Source organism: Neovison vison, chromosome 13 (assembly GCF_020171115.1).
Source record: "Neovison vison isolate M4711 chromosome 13, ASM_NN_V1, whole genome shotgun sequence".
In the NCBI taxonomy this organism is placed as follows: domain Eukaryota; kingdom Metazoa; phylum Chordata; class Mammalia; order Carnivora; family Mustelidae; genus Neogale; species Neogale vison.
Window position 1 is genome coordinate 53,383,471 of NC_058103.1, and position 24,947 is coordinate 53,408,417.

General features: G+C 35.0%; 1 protein-coding gene across 2 annotated transcripts in view; it reads right to left on the reverse strand.

The window, feature by feature from the left end:
• TOGARAM1 (TOG array regulator of axonemal microtubules 1) overlaps nt 1–24,947 on the reverse strand; it is an 81,488-nt gene that overhangs the window by 37,314 nt on the left and 19,227 nt on the right. Inside the window, exons 4-10 of one of the 2 annotated variants that reach the window (XM_044229671.1) lie at nt 22,978–23,112; nt 16,590–16,895; nt 14,771–15,033; nt 12,586–12,818; nt 9,100–9,200; nt 4,364–4,516; nt 361–459 (exon numbers count right to left, since the gene is read on the reverse strand). In XM_044229671.1, the coding sequence (XP_044085606.1) occupies nt 361–459; nt 4,364–4,516; nt 9,100–9,200; nt 12,586–12,818; nt 14,771–15,033; nt 16,590–16,895; nt 22,978–23,112 (1,290 nt within the window). The remainder of the gene's footprint in view (nt 1–360; nt 460–4,363; nt 4,517–9,099; nt 9,201–12,585; nt 12,819–14,770; nt 15,034–16,589; nt 16,896–22,977; nt 23,113–24,947) is intronic. The other variant, XM_044229672.1, reaches the window with a different exon arrangement.

Here is a 24,947-nt window from a genome sequence, read left to right on the forward strand (position 1 = left end):
AATAATGAAATTATATTAAATACTAAGCTGATAAATTATAAATAAGGACTATTATTTGAACTTAAACTGTGATAAAGCTATCGTAGCTATCCTAAAAATGTCTTAGAAGTCCCTCAGCTGCAGCTGTTACATACTCTGAAATTTACTCACATGAATTTACTTAGTTTTGTTAGAAGACAGAAATCTAAAATTAAGTAATCACTTCTAATTTTTTCAATTTAATAATTTCTTAAAAAGAAAGTTCTAATAAAAAAAGTTCTGATCAACACTTGAATCACATTCTTCTCTGTTCTTTAATGATATCCTCTGCTTATGTGTGGAGAACACATACAATTAACAAGCTAAATAACTTGGAAATACCTTTTCCAACAACAACTACTGAGTCTTCTGGTAAGGTATTTGTGGATATGAAGTCAAAACTGGGAATTTGCTGTAAATTTGATGATGACCCTGTAAATGCTAAAGAAACAAACAAAAAACCCCACATTTTAATATTGTTGTTATATAGTATTTTAGGATATTATAACATGGTCCTTTAAAACAGAAAATTTTATTTCATACATGGATTTTATAATTTATTTATTCACACTTATTTATTAATTCAATACATATTTGAAATTAGAATACCTTGTTTGACTAGGCAGTAGAGAGAAAAGAGACCTTCCTTCCCCTAAGGACTATATACATGGCAGAGTTAAGAATGGGAAGATATACAAGAAAATAATCACAGCATGATAAATGAGCAACAAAAGGTAACCATGAAGGAAAGCCTCTGACTCCTAAAAACAGCCAAGTCAATCTCTCAGCAATCTGTAATTTTCTAGGTTAACTTTTACCTCAGTGTGCGATTATTTGTTTAATTATTCTACTACTAGACTGTAAGCTCTATGGAGATAGGACCCATGTCTGGTTTCAATTATGCTTTTCCAGAGCCTCTTAGTAGGGCATATAGTAGGTTTTCAATAAATATATGTTAGATAAACGTTACAAGACAGAAAAAATGAAAAGCAAAGTATAATTAATTTGGGGTCTACAAACAGATACCTCAGGTAGACTCAAAAGGTGTTAAGTGACAAAGGAAAGCAAATTTCAGTAAATGCAACAATTTGTTCAAAATCTGTCCATAAAGTGTATACATAGTCTGTCAAGAAATGACTCAATAATTAGACAAATCTCAAGAGGAAACATATAAAGAAAATGTTATCCTTAAGTAGTTTAACTTCATTTATCAGGCTGATATAACTAGTCATTTTTTTACACTACTAGTCATTTTTTACTTTTACTTTTTACACTACATTTTCTTGTAAACAAAACACTGAAAGAAATGTTGCTCACTGGGTCTCAACTGTAAAATATAAAGAAAAAATAAGCTTAAAAGACTCTTGACACATAAGCTAATCTTATTTAACCTTTTTGTTACTTCTGTCTCATTCATCCAAATAGCGAAAGAGAAAATACTAACTCATAAAAGCTAGTTTGCTAAAACTCTAAGCATTATCAGTAGTCACTTTCTTAAGTCATTAATTGGGGCTTTACATGAATATGCTAGAAAATGGGCAGGTTCAAAGGAACAACCAGCAAAGGAGTGGAATGGGAAGAAGTGGTTCTGAAAGCAAATCTTAAAACCGTCTGAAGTTTCTTACAAAATGAATCCATTCATATATGCCACCTATTGCCAATATTTCTTTTGGAAGCTGTTTTATTCCCTTGAGCACTGTACTCAAAAGTCACTTTAATCTGATTGTTTGAAGATGCAATGTTTGAGGGACTGCATCCAAGGCTACACTGTTAGTTTGGGTTGGCTCATCACTGCTCCATTCATTTAACATGTGGTATTGGAAACCATTACATGCAAAGCCTAATAGGAATAAAAAAATGCAATACCTTTACTTTTAAATAATTTATACTACTCCACACCAGTTAAGTGGGGAAAACTTTCTAAAGAAATGGATTCTAGCCAGTATTCAAAAAGCAGACATGCTATGAACACATTAGGATCAGAAACAGACATCTAGGTTGACTATACATTGCCACCTAAGAAAACTTCCAGTACTAAGAATGCCAGAGCACTGGGAATGAAAAGAGTAGTAAGAGATAATGTAGTAAGTTCAGCTGATGCAAGATTATTAAGGGTCTTAAAAATTATGCTGCAGAGCACAAAATCTATTCTGTGGGAAAGAGGGAACCACTCAAGGTTTTGAGTATGGAAGAGATGGTAACTATACTTCAAAAAGTTAATTCTGGAAGGGTATGGAGCCTGGAGTAAAAATGGATAAAATAAGAGGCAAGATGTCTTATTCAGAAAGCTATTGCAATTATCCAAGGAAGAGATAATGAAGGGCCATATTAAACAGAACTGGTAGGATCATCACCACTGCCTGAACTTGGAGGGTAAGGAGAAGTAGACAAAGGTGACTCTAAAGTTTTAAGTCCACATAACTGGAAAAATAGTAATGCTACTAATAAAAATAAAAACAAAGGAAAAGGAACTGGTCCTTTTCGCCCTAAAGGAAGGTTAGTTTGGTTTTTGAGCATGTTTATTCTCCTGACCAAAAAGATACAATAGGTGTTTGGTTTAGAGTTGGAATTATGTGTATGAAGTAATTTTCTGGACTAGAAATAACAGCTGGTCAAAAGTTATAAACATTTTTACGATTCTGCTGTCCAAAAAAGGGTGCCAATAGTAGTGAATAAAGATATTCCGCAATTATTTCAAAGCAACTTCTAAAAAAAGAAAATTAAAAAATTTTATGTTAGGGTATGAGTTACTTTTAGGAAGAAAAATATTTTTATATTGATTATCTTTACATGAGAAATAAAATATATACGTAAATAGGAAAAAACCCTGTCATTTTCTTTTGTAAAAACAATGAGAGAGAAGAAATCTTTCACAAAGAACAGATATTGAATCACATCATGGATGAAATACTTTAAAAATTTACCAAAAAGAAAGATAAAAGAAAAAAAAACATTCCAAGCAACTTTCCTTTACTCAATTTATTTCCACACACAAAAAAACAGATGTCCTAAAATGCCTGACTGCCTACACAGACACACAGATATACCCACACACCCACACATATGTGACTTCAGATGATCAGAAATAACAAAAGTTAAAAAAAAATAAAGTGTTGGGTGCCTGGGTGGCTCAGTGGGTTAAGCCGCTGCCTTCGGCTCAGGTCATGATCTCAGGGCCCTGGGATCGAGTCCCGCATCCGGCTCAGCAGGGAGCCTGCTTCCTCCTCTCTCTCTCTGCCTGCCTCTCTGCCTATTTGTGATCTCTCTCTGTCAAATAAATAAAATCTTTAAAAAAAAAAATAAAATAAAGTGTCATATCATCTGCAAAAAAAAAAAAAAAAAAGAAAGAAATAACAAAAGTTGACCTATTATAATCATGGTTGCTACAAATAAAAAAATGACAGCTCCTTAAGAGTTACTAGGAGATTAAATACCTAAATACAGTGACTTCTTATTACTCTATTTAAATATTTATTCCATTTAAAGTAACTTCCTAGGAGCGCCTGGGTGGCTCAGTGTGTTAAAGCCTCTGCTTTCGGCTCAGGTCATGATCCCAGGGTCCTGGGATTGAGCCCCACATCGGGCTCTCTGCTTAGCGGGGAGCCTGCTTCCTCCTCTCTCTCTCTGCCTGCCTCTCTGCCTACTTGTGATCTCTGTCAAATAAATAAATAAAATTTTTTTTAAAAAAATAAATAAATAAAATAAAGTAACTTCCTCTTTATCCTAAAGGAAATTTAAAAAAATGTAGCTTTAATAGGTTCTCTGAAATAACGAAGAGAGCAGTCACAAAGGAGCTGTTTGCTCCACTAAATTTTTAAAGGAAAAAAAAAAAGAATGCAAATTACTAATAATGGTTAGTGATAACAAAGAAGCCTTCCCAGGTTCTACCATAGGAAAACTATATTCCTGTTTCCACAGTTTTATTCCACGGTTACAACCTAAGTAGGCATCTGGGACTTATTTATTCACATGATTTCTCTACCCCATTTTTGTGCTAAAATGTCTTGTAAAATGTGTGTGTGTGTGTGTGTGTGTGTGTGTGTGTGTGTGTTGTGTGTGTAATCTTGGCGGGGGAGACGTCACCAGAGATTCCCGAGTTTTAACCTCATATGTAGTCGCTTCCCTCCTCTGGCTTCTCAGGCAAGTCCATTAACCAATACATGAAACCTGTATGTTCTCTTATTTGGCAAAATTATTGAAGCAATAACACATCAGCAGAGGGGTAAGAAAAATCTCAAAACTGAGAAATCTCTGTTTATTGGCATGCTTAGGGATAATTCTAACACACTTAATTTAGGATTTAGAGACATTCAATTTTAAAAATTAATTTGTGAAATTTACTAACCTTTTGTATGTTTATAATGTCTTGGGGGTTCCTTATTTTGTATTTTGAAAACACTAGGTGAAATGTCATGGGACCTATCATCTTCAAAATCACCACATCCAAACCCATAGTTCATACGTTGACCAATTATGCTTACACTGGATGCTGTAATCCCTATAAGATAAAAATACATAAAATTATTTATTTGAATGATTCAGGTAATATTATACATAGGTATGTATCTCCCCTCTAAATCTATCTTGCCTTCTAGGACTTTTAAAAAGGTCAGCAATGTAACATTAGAAATTATAACATTACAGTAACTTAAAGAGTTTTATCTTATTTTAAATTTTGTTATACTTTTTACTAGCAGTTAAGAACATTTATTATAAACTATATCCAAAACATTTTATAAAACAGGCTTTAAAATTACAATGAAATACAAAATTTAATGTTTGGAAGAGATAACCAAGAATATATATATTTAAAATATTACAGGCATTTAATGTTTAAATGACATATAAACCTTTACAGCAAAAAGAACAATTTTTAAATCTAGAATTTTTAAACTGTATCCTGAGAGATATTTTCCACTTCTCTCTTCTCTCCTACTCTTGTGTAGTAGGTCTACCCTGGTGTGGCTGGTGAAGCAGTACACTCCAGTGACTAAACTCAGAATCTGTAATTATGCTTCCTGGCTTTAAGTCATAGCACTGCCACTTAAACTGCTGACAGAACCTGAGCAAGACACTTAATCTTATTTTTAAAAATAGGGGATAATAGTATTACCCCTCCAGGATGGTCATGAGGATTAAGTAAATAGGGATACTCTAAATAGCCAAATCGGGGCACCTGGGTAGCTCAGTCAGTTAAGCATCCGACTTTTTTTTTTTTTTTTTTTTTTTAAGATTTATTTATTTGAGAGAGAGTGCGAGAAAGCATGAGAGGGGAGAAGGTCAGAGGAAGAAGCAGACTTCCCACAGAGCTGGGAGCCTGATGTGGGACTCAATCCCAGGACTCCAGGATCATGACCTGAGCCGAAGGCAGTGGCTTAACCAACTGAGCCACCGAGGCGCCCCTAACCATCCAACTCTTGACTTTGGTTCAGCTAATGATCTCAGGGTCCTAAGATCAAGCCCACGTCAGGCTCCTCATTCACTGGGGAGTGTGTTTGAGATTCTTTCTTTCCCTCTCCACCTCTCCCCATACCAATAAATAAATACATCTTAAAATAATAAAAACAAAAACCCTAATGTGGGTCTCCTTTAAACAAATATCAAAAAATTTTAATCTACATTTGAACGTTTTGACTGACCACCCTATACCAGTACTTTGAAGCTATTAAAATCACAAAATATCTACTAAATGGAAAATCCTACATAATATATATTTAAGTCACCATCTATTTTCATATATATAGTTCCCTACAAATACCACTAGGTAGTAGTAACAAAACACAATTTGTTCTTAATATTATTATGTTTTTTTTTTTAAATAAAAAAACAGGATCATGAGGGAGAAGGGGTGGTTGGTGGCAACCAGTCAACAGAGGACTGCAGGGTAAAAGACAATAAAAGTCACTTCACAGACAGTCAAAAAATATTTAGCGTGAAATGATAAAGAACTTCTGGGAGTAACGTGGATATCTGTCTATATTCCTCTTAGTTTTTATTTTATTTTATTTATTTATTTGACAGATTGAGAGAGAGAGAGCACAAGCAGCAGCACTGGCACAAGCACAAGAGAGTGGCAGGCAGAAGGAGAGGGAGAACCAGACTCCCCGCTGAGCAGGAAGCCTGATGCAGGACTCCATCCCAGCACCCTGGGATCATGCCTGAGCCGAAGGCAGATGCTTAACCAACTGAGCCACTCAGACGTCCCGAACTCTTCTTAGTTTTGATAGTTAATCCATAAAGGTAGCGTCATAAAGATACTGGATTTAGGTGCAAATGTTTTTTATTAATAGCAGGTATTACTAATCTGATGCTACAAAAAAAAGTCTACTATAACATAATTCAGGAAATGTTCCTATATAAATTACCTATAGCACATTTACCTATGTGCTATAATAGGGAGTGATGGATTACACGTGGAAATATTTACTGGAAATGAGGACACAAAGACAAGTTGGATTTATAGTATTTACATAATTATTTTTGGTTTTCTTTTCAGATAGTCTTTACTCTAAGCATTAACATTTTTACACTTTATCAATTAAATGATAAACTTGTAGGAATCATTTACAAAACCCTATCTATCCCACAAAAAAAAAAATGTAAACCCAAGTTTATAAAATCCTAAACTGTTAGCAACGTTACATTTAGAGGGTATATTAAATTTAACCAAGAATATCTCACTGTGAATTCAACAGCAGAATTTCCAAAACTTGATCTTAGAAATACTTATTTGTTAAAAATAAAGACTTTTAACTCTGAAGATCAATTCACTAGTTGTGAGGTGAGGTCCAAGAATCTCTGTTACAAGTATCCCTGGTGATCCCAAGGCACGTAAGTTTGAGAAATACCAAATATTAGACAAGTTTGGCAAAAACCAAATATTGTATATAGAAGTATGTACTGCTCTAAGAACTTTTTCACTTTACTAAAACTTAAGTGGCTTATGAGGTCGTGGGGAATTTCAAATCCAGGTTTTCTAAATCTATTCTTTTTTTAACTCTAAACAGATTCTTCCAGAAGAGGGCTTCACTTTTGCAAAGAAGACACAGGCTACCAATAACTTACATAATGTTATGAAGAATTTACTATAATAATCAGCCTTAAGTGCTCGCTTCGGCAGCACATATACTAATAATCAGCCTTAAAAAGGGATTTAGGAAAACGTTTAGGTGTTATGTTTCTTTGTGTCTCCTCCTGTAAGGGAATAAAAGCCAGGTGTCTACTATGCATTAGGTGCTTATACTCAAATGTTCATTACTCCTTCTCAAGGTTTACATTATCAGATGAGTGAACTGCATTTCAAAGCAGTTAAATCACTTGCCCAGCTCATGGATGTGGTCAAACTGGGATTCCATCTGGGGTCTTTCAGACTCCAAAACACATAAAAACTGTCTTCCTGTGCCTAATAGATTAACTAACTCTTTGTGGAATATTAGCTTTGTGGAAGCCAATATACCAAGCATGTATGGTTGAATTAGGCATTCATGATAATAAAGGCACTAGGTAGGTAATCAGAGGTAAATAATCTCTGGGGATTGAGAATCTGAGAGTCCAAAGAAGTAAAATAATGCCAATTCCACTATAAAGATGTCAGTGCAAAATGGAAAGATATCACGAAAGAGGTAATAATCAATTTTTTTGTCTGAATGGGGAGGTTTTCCAGAAAAAGCAACTGAACAGTTTTCCGAGCTGAATTGGGTGTGGTATGGATTCCACATTTCACCCAGAAGAATTTGTACATGTAACTACAAAAAGAGAGGAAATGGTATTGAAAGTGGTCTGATTTAACTGGAATACAAAATTATAATGAAGGAAGTGAAATATGAGGCTGGAAAGGTAGACAGAGACAGATCATGGAAGAATGCCCTAAATAAATTTGGGCTGGACAATACAGTCAGACTTGCACTGAGGCGAACTGATTATAGACAATGAGACTAAAGCCAGAGAAAAATCTTACAAGGCTAAGAAAGAAAGGAATGAATAAAAGTGATAATGAAGACTAAAAAGAGGAGATGAAATTAAGACATATTTAGGGGCAAGAAATTTTAAACTATTAGTAGACAAATACATACATACATAGCTTTTTAGAGAGGAAATTATATATAAGGTAGAGTAGCCTCAAAGTTGTTAGGACTTTTATACTGAGATCATGTGAAAATAAATGCCAATGTGTTATAATTCACTCATAATCCAAAACAGTGTTACCCATCATAAAGAAGAATCACATGCAGTTTCCATTCTAAATAGATGAGAATCCAAATATTTCTCCAAAAGATTACTAATAACTAAATCTATTTTCTGAAAAGTGATGCCTATACATTAGAGACTTCCAGGTTCACGAAATTCTTAACAAGATACAAACAAAATTAACTATTAGTTACTGTGTTTAAAAAAAAAAATTGTCTTTTGTGATGCCTAGTGGCTTCCAAACTATGCTGCCTATTAGAATCACCCTGAGGGCTTTCAAAACTCTGCTGGCCAAGTCACATTTCATATCACTTAAACCAAAATGTCCAGATGGAAGAGCCAGGCTAAGGCACACCTATGAGCTTAAAGGCGGATCAATTATTTCAGTAAATATTTTTTCTTCCAAGAATAATACAATACTTATTCTTGCCAAAAAAGCTCTTGTGAGGAGTTAAAAAGATGATTAGTCTTAACTGGTAACTATAAAAATTCTACATCTGAAATGTATTTTTTATATCATTTGAAAATCATACTTTCACAATTATTATATGCTCTCTCTGATATGAGGAACTTGAGAGGCAGAGTGGTGGGTTTGGGGGGGTAGGGAAGGGAAAAATGAAACAAGATAGGATTGGGAGGGAGACAAACCATTAAGAGACTCTTAATCTCACAAGACAAACTGAGGGTTGCTGGGGTAGGGGTGGGATGGAGACGGTGGTTGGGTTATGGACATTGGAGAGGGTATGTGATATGGTGAGTGCTGTGAAGTGTGTAAGCCTGATGATTCCCAGACCTGCACCCCTGGGGCAAATAATACATTATATGTTAATAAAAATAATTGCTTAAAAAATCATACTTTCTATAAAACGTATTTATAAAATAGCTATAAAATACCTGCAGTGGGGCTTTGGTCAGCTATCTCAGAGTTTCTATTCTTTGCAGAAGAAAGTCTTGTTGGACAAGGCTTTGATCCAAATGTTGGAAATATGTCTGACCTACAATGAAACAAAGTAATTTCAATAAACATTAAAGACAGTAAAATATTCTTAAATAGTAAGGCAGGAGCAAGTATAAAAACTATAGCTAAGAATATTTTTTATTGGTATTCCTAGTTCACTTTTTGAACTTCCAACCACGTGATATATAGGTAGTTCTTAATTATTCATGGAAAGATTACCAAAGGCAGGGAAGATTCTCTAACTCATATTATATAACCTTTTGTTGGGTCAAAAAAAAAAGAAGAATCAAAACTGATCCAAAGAAATTCATTCCAACACCAAAGCAAATGACTCCTAATCATTTAATATACTATTTGCCCTCATAGATAATAATACAAAAAAAGAGACTTAAATGCATTACAAATTAGAGATAAGCAACTGTTGGGTTATATTAGCACATGCCATTTTCTTCCTGAATTATTCTGTTATACTTTTCTGACATCATAGAGACCTGCAGGCTTTGTTTCACAAAGAAAGTGACTGAAGAATGTTAAATCTGAATGTAAAGGAACTGTTCAAAATCACGCAAGTGTTGTAATATCAAAAAGCCAGTGATGGATATTATAAAGAAGGGATTTTACAAAGGAACATAGTTCTTAGTAGTTGGGTAAGCATATTTGTTAATTGGCCTAGAGAGACGTCAATGTTAAACTTAAAAAAAAAAATTTTTTTTTTAATGTTAAACATTTTTAAAGAGTAATTTCTCTAGAATAGATGATAGGTTTCTTTAGTCAACTTACATTTATACCATGTACCTGACTTGAATGAAAGAAAATACTTTAAGTCTCTAGAAGAATGATTCTCAAGAGTTTTTCCTCCCCAACCCACTTAAAGATGAAAGCCCTACATGAGGTAATAGTGGCTCTCTTTGCCATGATTCTTAAGGCAAGACGCAAGCTGGTTAAGAATAATTGTTTTAAAGCTATTAAATTTAAGCAGAGAGTCAATTATCATATGGTTTTACTTACTTGTGGAGCATAGGGAATAGCATAGAGGACATTAGGAGAAGGAAAGGAAAAGTGAATTGGGGAAACGAGAAGGGGAGATGAAGCATGAGAAACTGTGGACTCTGAGAAACAAACTTTGAGGCTTTTGGAGGGATGGGGGTAGGGGACATATAAAGGAGGGCACGCACGTATTGCATGGAGCACTGGGTGTGGTACATAAACAAATCTAAAAAGAAGAAAGAAATTAAGTGAAAAAAAAAAAGCCATTAAACTTAATGTGGAAATACAAAATTCATTAAAGGTAACTGAGTCCAGAAATGAGGGTATATTGAACTCCTCCTCACAGAGTTCAGTATCTGAAGAAAATAATTCCACGAGACAACATAGAGAACAGTGAATTCTAAACGTTACAGTATAAAGTGAACTTTTCTTTTCTTCCCAACTAGGTTCTAAATTATTTACAGGACCTTGCAACTGCAGGAGTATTTAACATAAAACTTGACATCCATAGAAGATAAGGGAAGGACTTCAGGTCTAAAGAGAAAAATATCGACTTTAAATGCTGATAACTGGGGCGCCTGGGTGGCTCAGTGGGTTAAAGCCTCTGCCTTCAGCTCGGGTCATGATCCCAGGGTCCTGGGATCGAGCCCCGCATCGGGCTCTCTGCTCAGTGGGGAGCCTGCTTCCTCCTCTCTCTCTGCCTGCTTCTCTGCCTACTTGTGATCTCTGTCAAATAAATAAAATCTTAAAAAAAAAAATGTCTGATAACTAATTGTAAACAGTCACTTCACCAGCCCAGGTAGCCAATCCAAATTCATTTTGTAAATATATTGCATTATTCTACCTAGGTAATTACAACAAAGGAATTTCCAGTAAGAAAAAATTTCCAACTGCAAAATAAGCTGCTACTTAAAGTTAAAAATGTAGAGAATGGAATCATGGAATAAGACGAGCTTTTCACAGCAGTTTAATTTTCATTTAAACCTGAGAACTGCTGAAACACCCTTTTCCATTAGAATTAATAAAACACTATCTGTCCTTTGATTATGCAGTCTCTAATTACCTACACTGTTAAAGATTCCAGTTTACTTAAATGAAAATAATTTAAATTTAATTTTAAATATTTATGGCTAGTAGCTGTAGATAACCATGATTCAGGATAAAAATCAAAGGAGAATAAAATTAAAAAGACAGACAACAACAAATATAAACAAAGATGTGAAACAACTGGAACTCTCTTATTTTACTTGTGGGAGCATAAAACTGTGCAAGTTATCTTGGAAAACTGTTTATCAGTTATTTAAAAAGCTAAATGGGGCGCCTGGGTGGCTCAGTGGGTTAAAGCCTCTGTCTTCAGCTCAGGTCATGATCCCAGGGTCCTGCTCAGCAGGGAGCCTGTTTCCTCCTTTCTCTCTCTCTGCCTGCCTCTCTGCCTACTTGTGATCTCTGTCTGTCAAATAAGTAAGTAAGTAAGTAAATAAATAAATAAATAAAGCTAAATATTAACTATCCTATGACCTAACAACTCTACTCTTAGGTTTTTGTCTAAAATAAAGAGGGAAGAGATATCCCAAAATCCTAGAAGAGAGCCACAGGAATTTTCAGAAATCAAGGCGGGATCACTATCTAAGACTTAGAGGTCACTGAGGTAATCTGGTAAAGTTTGTTGAATTGTTGTACCAGAAAAAAATGCTTTGGGGTGTCCAGGACTCTAACTCTAGAACTGCTGTAAGGAGATTCCTGGGAAGGCTGCAAAAGCTATGGCATAGAGGCCTGCGCTATTACAAACAATGAAACAACAAAATAAAAGAAATGGCGAGGTAACAGTTGGGTGGAGTTTATCTACAAATTAGACAAAATTAGTGCTGAGTTTTCAATGAAAGCAGTAATAACAGCTTAAAGGTCCACTGCAAAAGACTCAATGATCCAGAATAGAGGTAAAGAACAAAGAATATTAGGATAAATCTCAGGCAGAACAACTAGGACTTGGGAAATAAGAATTTATATATTACTGCAGGTGCTCTAAGTTACAGCTGATGTGTTGTCTTTCTCCATGCATCCCAAACCAAAGCCAAGCTAGATAGTATCTATAAACTTTCCCACTGTCTTCTAAATGTACTTCTACATTTTAAGAACTAGAAAACAGGGGCTCCTGGTGGCTCAGTCATTAAGCATCTGCCTTTGGCTCAGGTCATGATCCCAGAGCCCTGCATTCTATCCGGCTCTCTGCTCAGCAGGAAGCCTGCTTTTCCCTCTCCCACTCCCCTTGCTTGTGTTCCCTATCTCACTGTGTCTCTTGCTGTCAAACAATAAATAAACTTTAAAAAAAAAAACACTAGAAAATAAATAGTTAAGTTTTTTTCAAATACGGTATTAGGGATCAGGCTACAAATTAAAAGATCAGCATTCATTTAACACATCAAAAAATAAAATACATTATTCTCTTCCCCTGGGGAGTTGTAGACAGAGAAGAAGTCAATGATTCTTGGCTATAAACTCCACTTTCACTATAAGAGCTGATGTTTGGAGAGGAAGATCGAGATGGTGAGTCCATGGTCAAGTCGAGCTTAATTGCAGAATCAGGGCTTTCAAGATCAGAAGTACTGCCACTCAGTTTTGCTCTTTTCTTAGCTGCACTATTACGAAGGGACCTAAGAGAACTCTGCATCTAAGGAAAAAAACAACAACAATTAACTTTACAAGACATTTATATGAGTAAAGGTTATCCTTAGATTTTAAAATTCCATTCACTATACCTAGCTAGCCAGTGTCCAATCTGGTACTAACAAGATGGTATTAACATATTTGTACATAATAAAAATATGTATTTTATAAACAACCAATTTATAAACAAAACTGTAAGCCGCGTAAGAGGAACGATTTCAAGCTATTATTCACCATGGTATTTCTGGCATTGAGAATAATGACTAATATAATAAAATTTAATTAGTAAATGAATCATTCAACCAGATGGTAGATATCTGAGTTGAGGTCAGAAAGGTCTAGCCAATCTTAGGTCACTGGTGTGTAGATGTGGCCATTTAGAAATTCTGTGAAAAGTAATGTTTTCTAAAATTAGAAGTTTATATCAAGATTGTCAGTATTAGGGGTCAGAGAATAACAGATGACTATATGTGACTTCTGAAACCAAGTATTTCTAAAAATGTAGAGTAGAAGATGCCCTTACAAAGATATTAAAGTTGGGAATAGAAACCTGAATGAATTAAGGAACCCAGGAATATACATAAACTGTTTCACTTACATTTTGATTATAACAATTAAAATGGTTGATTCTACAGTATGGCCACTTCCCTAGTAAATCCTTAGAATTAGAAGGCTTGCCATTATAAAAATAGTACTATCCTCCTGTATTTATCAATAATTATATAAAAGAAATTATCCTGTCAATTATTCATTAAAAGATAAAGGGCTATTTTTAAGGTATCATACAAATAATGCAAAAATATGTAGCATCAGATGAAATTTATGAGTTATGTAGGAAAATGACCCTTCCAGAACTTTCCTCCCTTTTTTTTTTTGAACTTTCCTCCCTTTAAATGAATTCTTTTCCTAGTACCAGTGAAATATAACTATGGGTTCAGAGGGAAGGAAAGATTTTACAAGCAGTCAGAAGTTGGAATGACTAATTAATTTATTTAAGAACCAATTTTGGTACACATGTTTAATGCTAAAGAAATATCCTTAAAATGAATATGCATTAATTTTATTTTACTGAGCAAACTATCAGTGTATGATGCTTCCATCTTAAAAGTAGGCAAAAATAAGACCACAAAATATAACTGTTTCATTACACACATTTAACGTAAAACAATTTTTTAAACCTGACATCAGGCAGACTAATATGATGAAAAGAAAGCATCTATGGAAAGAGTGCTCCGTATCCAAAGTAAAACAACAACCACATTCCTTCTCTGACATAATTAGTAAGTACAGGGTTGTCACAATGGCAATGGATTTTTATAGTATAAATGGAGTGACTGAGAATTCATAGTTCATGAAGATAAATAAACTTGTACATATGCACAACAGACATGCTCAGGAATGTCCAAAGCAGCACTGTCTGCAACAACAAAAGACTAGGAATAAGCCCAAATCAATTATGATAATATCATAAATGTAAAAATATAATATATTAAAAGTAGACAAATACATAAAACACAAATTAATGGTGACAGTGGTTGCTTCTGGTGAAGGAAGGAAAGGAACTGGATTGGGGAGGGAACTATGTTATGTTATTTATTTAAAAATAGGAAACATGCAAATTTTTCATTTGGGAGGGATTAGCATATGGGTATACTGCTATATAACTCATACTTTTAAATTAAAAAGAAATAATATATGCATAGAAGAAATGCTGAAAGGAAAGACATTAGAATATTAATGGCAAATTATTCTGGGTAGTGGGATTTGGTGTGATGAATTTTCTTCCAATACTTCACTATAGTTTCTACATTTTCTATAAGGATCATAAAATACTTTTATTAAAAAAAAACATGTTATGGAATTAAAAAGTACTTGATTTTACCTTAAATAACAGATATTATATTATAAGAAATTGTAAGCATTTAAAAATTATTAAAAATGGTGTTTGGCTCTAACCTCTTCTTGATCCAAATCTTTATCTCGGATATCTAATTCTGAAAGATCAATTTTAAGACTATCTTTTTCACTCTTCCAAATATCATCAGGCTCTTTCTTTTTGGGTCCCACTGTGCTCAAGTCAGCTTTATCAGGCAAAAGACTGATTCCCCTTGGTATGGGAGGGACAGGTTTGGTCCCATTTAGGCCTCGTCGGGAAGATGGTGATCTCACCAAAGCAGGTATAAGTTGAACTGGAGAAAGTTTTTCTTGAGAATTTTCTCCTGCATGAAAAAAATATATTTTACTTACATTTTTTTAATTTCAGAGAACTGGGAGTTAATAATCATGTGTTTGGAATACACTGTTTTAAAATTAAAAACACATTATCTTTTATTAGAAGAATATTATTTAAAATCAGATCAACATATTAGTGCCCCCTAACAAATATAATAAAAATGAGTCAGTAGAAATTCTTTCATATTAAATAAAAACATTATATACCAGTTTAAAATTTTATCTTTATACACATTACCATAACGAATATTTGTATGGTAAAGTCCACAAGCAAGCCAGAAGGAATACTTGCCTGGCTTCATTTAATTAGGTAAGTAACCTATGAGTGACTATTATATGCAAAGCAGTAGTGCTGGGCACATGGGAGAACAAATTTAATGAATTCTCAGCTTTCAATACAGTATTTGATTTTGTAGGAAAGACAAACATAGAAAGAAATTAATGGAGGAAATGAAGGTGTAGTTCTAAGAAAGAATGGTTAGGGGCGCCTGGGTGGCTCAGTGGATTAAGCCTCTGCCTTCAGCTCAGGTCCTGACCCCAGGGTCCTGGGATCGAGTCCCGCATTGGGCTCTCTGCTCAGCGGGGAGCCTGCTTCCCTCTCTCTCTCTGCCTGCCTCTCTACCTACTTGGATCTCTGTCAAATAAATAAATAAAATCTTAAAAAAAAAAAAAAAGAAAGAGTGGTAAAACTGACTAACCATGCAACAAACTGACTTACAGTCATGTTATGAACTATAACAGCAGTGTTGCAGGTTAGTTTAAAAGTGGTACATCTTAGCTCAGAGGCTGTGGAAAAGAAAATATGTGGGATATAGGCACTGCCCTTAACAGACTTTTTATTTGAGATGGAATTTGTCTTGAATAAATACATATGCTAATTTCATTATTTTGTAAAGGGTTACTGTTGTTGCTGTTTTTTTTTTTTAAAGATTTTATTTATTTATTTGTCAGAGAGAGGGAGAGAGACAGAGAGAGCACAAGCAGAGGGAGCAGCAGACTGAGGGAGAAGCAGGCTCCCTGCTGAGCAAGAAGGTTGATGTGGGACTCAGTTTTAGGACCCTGGGATCATGACCTGAGCTGAAGGCAGTTGCTTAACCGACTGAGCCACCCAGGCATCCTGGAAAGGGCTATTGTTAAGAAAAGAATATTTTAGTTAACAAATAATAGAAACTCTTTTAAATAAATTTAATATTACTAAGCATTCAAAAACTGTAGAATAAATGGATACTAAGCATTAAGTATATTTCTAATGCTAAAATTTGTTACTAGGCTCTTGGGCTGTTCATGTTTATGTTCATTATAAAGCATATTAGTTGCCTAGTTCTAAAAAAAGATTTTGAAGTACAAATTTAAAGAAATGACAATTTCATTTCAATTTTATTTTATATAACATATTTGATTTATTTAACATACTATTAAATATTTTCCTAGATGCTTCCTAATTCAGAGAAATAAAATACCAGTTCTTAAAGATCAAACAACCCTAACTCCAAAGTAATATTTCAAAAACACAAATAAATTTGAACAAAGTATTAATTTTTACCATCATTTCTACCTGGAGGGTCAGACGATTTTTGGCTGACAAGCTTTTTCTGTGGACTTGGCTTTGGTAGTCCTTCAAAGCTTTTAAGAGGCCAGGAATTGGAGAAGTTAACAGAAGTATCCTGAGATTTCTTTGGAGATACGGTAAGAGATGTGTGCTTTGGACTAGTTCGAGGTGATGAGAGAGGATAGGATGGAAGGATGAAACCTCCTGGACTTGCATTTAGACCAGAATATGAAGAAGTACGTTCTGTCTGGCTACCAAAGGTCTGCTGTGACTTAGGGGCAAAATTCAGGCTAGCATACACTGTAATAAAACAAAAGAAAATATGTTATTTATGTATATACATCTAAGAGCTTAAAGCTGGTTTGCTTTTCACAGTCAAAGTTTATATCTTTTTGTACAGTGTGAGGTAAAGATCTAATTTTTTTCTAAATAGATAGTGCACTTTTCCCAGTGCCATGTTTTAAACTGTCCTTTCTTTTCATCTATATAGTTCATATACATATATATACATATATGTATACACACACATTTAGATGCTTCTTATTGGTTCAATTAGTCTATTTTGTCTATTCCTGCACTAATACTAAAATATTTTATTTATAATAATGTTATACAATAGGATGGATGTCCTTCCATTTTTTATTTTCTTTAGAATTATCTTGGCCATTCGCGGCTTTCCATTCTTTTATATGTATTTCAGGATCAGCTGTCAGGTCCTATACAAGATCCTTGTTGGGTTTTCGATTGGAGTGACATTGAATTTACAGAACAACCTAGGAATAATTGCCATTTTTCTGATAATCAGCCTCTCTGTTTAAAACAGTTAAACAGGGAGGCTGAATTCCTTTAATTTATTTAGGTCTTTGTCTCTCAGAAATGTATTTTAGCTTTCATTACAAAAGGTATGTGAATCTTTTGTTAGGTTTCCATATACTTGTATTTTTTGTTGGTACTGTAATTTTTTTTTAATATTTTATTTATTTGTCAGAGAGAGAGAGAGAGAGAGAGCGAGCGAGCACAGGCAGACAGAATGGCAGGCAGAGGCAGAGGGAGAGGCAGGCTCCATGCCGAGCAAGGAGCCCGATGTGGGACTCGATCCCAGGATGCTGGGATCATGACCTGAGCTGAAGGCAGCTGCTTAACCAACTGAGCCACCCAGGCATCCCGGTACTGTAATTTTTTTTTCTTAAAAATTATATTTTCTAAAAAAATATATATATATTTTCTACCCATTTAAAAAAAAATTATATTTTCTAAAAGTTGCTGGTGTCTAGGAACTTTATTGACCTTTATATTCTGGCAACCTTGCTAAATCGCTTAATATTTTAACAGTTTTCTGTATATGTTTTCAGATTATCTTTGTAGGTAATCTAGTAATTTTCATAATGATAATGATGGCAACTATGAAAATGATAATGATGGGAGCTAATACCTAGAACTTTACTACATGTCAAGTGGTGTTCTTTTTTTTTTTTTTTTTTCCGATCAAGTGGTGTTCTAAACACTTTGTGTGTATTAAGTAATCTGATCCTCACAAGAACCCTGAGGGGGTACATACTCATCTTATAGACTAAAAGAAAAAACATAGGAGGGATAACTAAATTGCCAAAAATCACACATTAGGAAATCATAAAGCTAGGATACAGACCCAAGCACTGTGGCTTCCAAGTGCTGTTAATTATCACATTGTACCACATTTTATCTGAGAGTAATGACAATTTTTGTTTCTTCCTCTACAAACGTTATACTTTTAATTTTGAACTAAGCTCTTCCTAGACAGGAATTAGAATGACTCCCAAATTTTTAGCACAGATTTTCCTTTGTATCCAGGCTTCATATCAAAAGCCACTCAACATCCTCTTTAAAAAGACAGATGACCCAAATGTAACATGTTCAAAACCAAACTATTGATTTCCCAGTAAAATCTACTCTTCTTGGTAAATGGCAGCTCTATTCCTCAAGTTGCTCAGGCCAACAACACTGGACTCATCCTTGATTCTTCTCACAAACCTCATATCTAATCCATTAATAAATCAACATTAGCAACACAGGGTGATCACTGAGTCTGAAAACTTAGGTGAATACAGAGTAAATGGCTTATTCATATTACATGAGCATACATTATAAAATTATCTATGTTTCCAAACTTTATGGCTATTTTGTACATCAGAATCCAACTACTTCTCACCACTTCCATTGCTTCCTTTCTAATACAAGCCATATCATTTCTGGCCTTTATAATAGCCATATCCTCACTAGTTTGATTTGAACCCTGCCCTCATTGTTACTAAACCTTTTCTCTATACAGTAACTCTGATCCTTTTAAAACAGTCAAATCAGGCTATTTTTGTTTCCTCTCAAAAACCTCTCAACACTTCCCATCCCACTCAGAATAAAATCCCAAATCCTCACTATATCCCACAAGGCCCCAAGTTACCTCTGAAGATTACTCTCCCTCTCACTCAATATACCGACCTTCCTATTTCTCCAATAAGCCAAATGTGGTCCTACTTTGGAGCTTTTGTACTTTGATTATTCTCTCTTCCCGGAATGCTCTCTTCCCGGATTTTTCCAGGTATCAATGTAACTCACTCCCTCACTTCATTTGGGGTTCTGCTTAAACATTTTCACTCACAGAAACTTTCCTTATCACATTCTATCTCCTATCATACTTTATTTTTCCTCACAGAAGTCACTTCTGTTCTAGTTTATTTTCTCCTCTATTAGATTCTGATCTTTAGATTCCAGAACAGTGCCTGCTTCCCAATACTAAAGGGATTAGTATTACATTTTCAAAAGCAATGGTAACAGTGAGCATTTTGTCTTATTCTTGACTTTAAAGTGAATTTTAATACTTTAACACTAAATATAGTTGCTATAGGTATTAACAGAATTAACAGATATTAATCAGGTTAAGAAAGTTATTTGTAGTTTGTTAGGAGTTTGTAACCATGCACAGATGTTGAATTTTAACCACATCTATCGACACATTTATATGGTTTGCATCCTTCTTTCTGCGATAAGGTTAAAAATATAGCAGTTTCTGGAAGATTACTTGCACATAATATATAACATACACATTTTAAAACCACATTGCTAGATTACATTTGCTAATACATTTTTGGGACTTTGTCTTCCATGAAGGTAAGACTGGGCCACCATTATTTCCCTTTATTCATTAACTTTATGGGGTCATGGAATTAAGGCTATACTCATCTCATAAAATAAAGCAGGAAAACTTCTTTCTTTTTTAATTCTTTCAGTTTGTTTAAGATAGGATTTATCTCTTTTTGAAGGCTTGACAGAATACTAGGAACACCATCTGAACCTGGAATATTTTTGTCATTTTTGTGTATGTAGGGATAAATTTTTAAAAGAAAGTTTCTTCAATGATTACAGGTCTATTGAGGTTTTCCATTCCTGAGACAACTTTCACAAGTTTATTAATTGTGTTGTTCATTACTCTGTATCACCTAATCTAAAACTTCTTTATTCTATTTAAATTTTCTTTTAAGATTTTACTTATTTATTTATTTGAGGGGAAAAGGGAGAACACAAGCAGGAGAAAGAACAGAGGGAGAAGCAGACTCTCCACTGAGCAGGAAGCCCAATGTGGGGTTGGATCCTAGGACCCTGGGATCATGACCTGAGCCCAAGGAAGCAGACACTTAACTGACTGAGCCGTCCAGGTGCCCCTCTATTTAAATTTTCTACTGACGTGTGGACATTTGTGGATTTGTTAATTTTCTCCTTATAATTCTGTCACACACACTCCTCCCCACCTCCAAATGATTTTAGCAAAGTCTTATATCTTCTTGTTCTTGTTTCATTATGATGATAATCTTTAGCCCTAAATATATTTTTACCTTTAGTGTGCATGTTTTCCCTAATATCAGTATTTTTATACTTGCTATCTTTGACTATTTGCCTGGTATATCTTTTCCATGCTTTACTTTCTCCCATTCTCTTTTGACATGTTTTAGGTATGGCTCTTAAAAATAGCATTTCATAATCCAATTAAAAATATACAGAAGACATCCAGATGGCCAACAGACACATGAAAAAATGCTCAGCATCACTGATCATCAGGGAAATGTAAATCAAAACTACTAATACCTCTCACCTGTCAGAATAACTAAATAACTAAATAACTAAAATCAACAACACAGGGAACAACAGGTATTGGTGAGGATGTGAGAAAGGGGAATCCTCTTGTACTGTTGGTGGGAATGCAAACTGGTGAGGCCACTCTGGAAAACAGTATGGAGGTTCCTCAAAAAGTTAAAATTAGAGCTACCCTAAGACCCTGCAATTACACTACTGGGTATTTACCCAAAGAATACAAAAATACTAATTCAAAGGGATACATGCACTGTGATGTTTATAGCAGCATTATCTATAATAGCCGAAGTACAGAAACAGCCCAAGTGTCCCACCTATTGATGAATGGATAAAGAAGATGTGGTAGACACACACACAACACACACACACACAAACACAAACAGGAATATTACTCAACCCTATAAAGAATGAAATCTTGCCATTTGGAATGACATGGATGGAGCTAGAAAGTATAATGCTAAGCGAAATAAGTCAATCAGAGAAACACAATTGCCATATGATTTCACTCATATGTGGAATTTAAGAAACAAAACAAATGAGCAAAGGGGGGGAAAAAAAAAGGGAAACCAAGAAACAGAAGGGAGGCAGGTTTGGGGGTGGATTAAATAGGTGATGGGGATTAAGAAGTACACTTGTGATGACTGCCAGGTGATCTGAGCACAGAACCCGATGTGGGGCTCAATCCCAGGACCCTGTGATCATGACCTGAGCTAAAGGCAGAGGCTTAAACCACTGAGCCACCCAACATGCCCCAACATGGTGGTGGTCTTAACAGACTTTTTAATGTACACCTACTATTATTTTTTTAAAGATTTTATTTATTTATTTGATAGAGAGAGATCACAAGTAGATGGAGAGGCAGGCAGAGAGAGAGAGAGATGGAAGCAGGCTCCCTGCTGAGCAGAGAGCCCAATGCGTGACTCAATCCCAGGACCCTGAGATCCTGACCTGAGCCGAAGGCAGCGGCTTAACCCACTGAGCCACCCAGGCGCCCTAATGTACACCTACTATTAAGTTAAATGCTGATTCTGGAAGAACTTGATATCCCTTTAGTACTGCTCTTACAGGTATTCTGAGAGGTTATAGAAAACCAGAGCCTCAAAGATCTGATTAAACACTGAGAGTGGAGGTAGTTATCAAAGGTAATGTAATCATTTGGGGGACATCGTAAACAGGAACAAACTAAGCAACAGACAGAATCTTCACTGCTTCTACTAATCACAAGTCCCCAGGGAATCTAGTCAAAATTTAGGAAATATCTCTTTCATTAAGAAAAATGAACTGTTTTATTGGGAATAACACCATAAAGAAAAACTTTATGGAGTCATATGGCCCTTGTAGTGGGTAGAGGAAAGGGTTGCTAAAATTTAAGTACTATATTAACAAATCTTCCTTACTGATTTCAAATGAGCGTTACTTTTCATTGACAAATAAAGACAGAGGTATGTCCCTATCATTCAAAAATCTTTAGTAAAGGATATTTAACAAAAATTAAAATACCTCTAAAAATATTTCATATGATCCTACCTCTAAATAATAATTGATAAGGCTATTACTTAACACAGACATTTAAGAAACCCCTTCAAATAAAAAATTCATATAACTGACAGTCAGCCTCAAGTCCTTCCTTTTGTTCTCTATCTTAAAGATATATAAGATATCTGAAATGACAGCTAGTCAAGAAGTTATGGTTCCTAACAGGGGGCTTAATAAATTCTCAACAGCCTTAAAAGGTAAAACTGCTGGGACGCTCAAGTGGCTCTGTCAGTTAAGCATCCAACTCTTGATTTCAGCTAAGGTCATGATCTCAGGAATGTGAGACTGAACCCAGTGTGGCTCCACACTGGGCATGGAGAATGCTTAAGATTCTCCCTCTTCCCCTCAACTTGCATAATCTCTTTCAAAAAGGAAAAAGGAAAAGTTAAAACTGCTACAGAACATAACTGTCTTCTGCTAACACAGTACTTTTTAATGAATAATGTTTTTAATTACTCGGTATTAAAATGCTCATTTCCACCATGAGTTTCTAAACTCTCTAATTTCTATCACTTATATTTACATTAAGATTATTCAATCTAACATTTTAGGGTAAGTTATGAAAAAATGTTATTAAAACTGTTACTAAAAATGTAAGTTTTTTTAAAAAATATATAAGTTTTTTGCAATGAATAAAATTACACAAAATAACATATAAGCTACACTTGGATATCCTACATAATATTTATAAATCTTTGTATCCAAATAAAGTTGGAAATTAAACCTTTATCTTGATGACTGTTAGTTGTTCCTAGGTACTGTAAATCAGAATCCACACTGCCAGTTTTCCCACATATCTGCGAAAATCCAAGTTGTCCACACTTCCCAGAAACATTTGTCTGATGAGTCCCAGTACTGCCTTTGAAGAGAAGGAAGAGAAAAACATAAAAATAAATATTAACTTTATTTCATGAATACATTAAATTTCATAAATATTGATTTCATTTGCATAGGAATAACTACAGGAGTAACTGTACAGTGAACTAAGTAGGCAAGAAAGGGACAGTTTTTGCTATGGGCATATCTGATTGGTATCATGGGTTAAAGAACAGAAGAGACTGCAAAAGTACAAAGAAAGGAATATTGAAAAATATACACAAAAACTCTTTCTACATGCTGCCTTACCATGGAACATTTCTCCAGACCTTGCTTTCCTTCTTTTCCCCCGAAGTTTTTACTTAAATTCCAGTTAGTTAACATAGAGTGTAGTATTAGTTTCAGAAGTAGAATTTAGTGATCTGTCACTTATATATAATACCCAGTGCTCATCCCAACAAGTACCCTCTACATCCATCCAACCCCTCAACATCCTGCAGCAACCCTCAGTTTGTTCTCCATAGTTAAAACTGTTTTACGGTTTGCTTCTCTTTTTTCTACCCTTATGCTCACCTGTTTTGTTTCTCAAATTCCACATATGAGTGAAATCATATGGTATTTGTCTTTCTCTGACTTATTTCGCCTAGCATAGTACTCTCTAGCTCCAAGCACATCACTGCAAATAGCAAGATTTCATTCTTTTCTTTTCTTTTAAGATTTTACTTATTTATCTGACAGAGCAAGAGAGCACAAGCAGGGGAAACAGCAGAGGAAGAGGGAGAAGCAGCCTCCCTGCTCAGCAGGGAGCCCAATAAGGGGGCTCGATACCAGCACCCTGAGCCTTAAGCAGCCAACTAACCAACTGAGCCCCTCAGACACTTATAACACATCTTCTTTATCCATGCATCAGTCAATGGATACTTGGGCTCCTTCCATAATTTGGCAATTGTTGAAAATGCTGCTATAAACATGAAAATGCTTATTTTTAAAAAAAAGTTATTTTTAACTTTTTGAGGAATCACCACTCTGTTTTCCAGAGTCGCTGTACCAGTTTGCATTCACACCAACAATGTAAGAGGATTTCCCTTCTTCTCATCCTCACCAACATCTGTTGTTTCCTGGGCTGATTTTCCTTCTTCCTGACATTTGTAGTATATATTATACAAAAATGTCGTACTGCAGAGCTCTTCTAGTTTGTTTCCTAACATGTAACACAGCATTCACATAGTTTCCAAGCTTATGTGGCCATATTTCCAAGATCTCTTTCCCTTGGCTGGTTAAGGTTATTGCTTACTTGGGGGTCCTTTATATAAGTTCTAAAATTTTATGATTTTTAAAATTATCTCCCTTTGATTTTAAGCTCCTTTAACCTTCATGTGCTGGACACCTTCTAAAGTAATTTTCACCTCCATGCTTTGGTTCTACTTTAGCCCTATCTATAAGAGTCCCTCTCTTTCTTCACTGCCAATCAATCACAAACCTCTCCCTTTTTTTTTTTTTTTAAATTTTATTTATCTGACAGACAGAGATCACAAGTAAGCAGAGAGGCAGGCAGAGAGAGAGGAAAAAGCAGGCTGTCCGCTGAGCAGACAGCCCGATGCGAGGCTCAATCCCAGGACCCTGGGATCATGACCTGAGCCGAAGGCAGAGGCTTTAACCCACTGAGCCACCCAGGTGCCCCAAACCTATCCCTTTTTTAAGGTCCAGCTCATGCCCAACTTTTCCTGGAGTTTTCTCAAACCACTTCTTCACCACTTCAACACTTCTATCACCTTTTCCTTTCTTAAATCCCTACAGTACTTATAATTCATGTCATCCAATCTAGCATCAGGTTATATGATGTCTTACTTTCCAGTTATTTTAAATCTATACATCTAG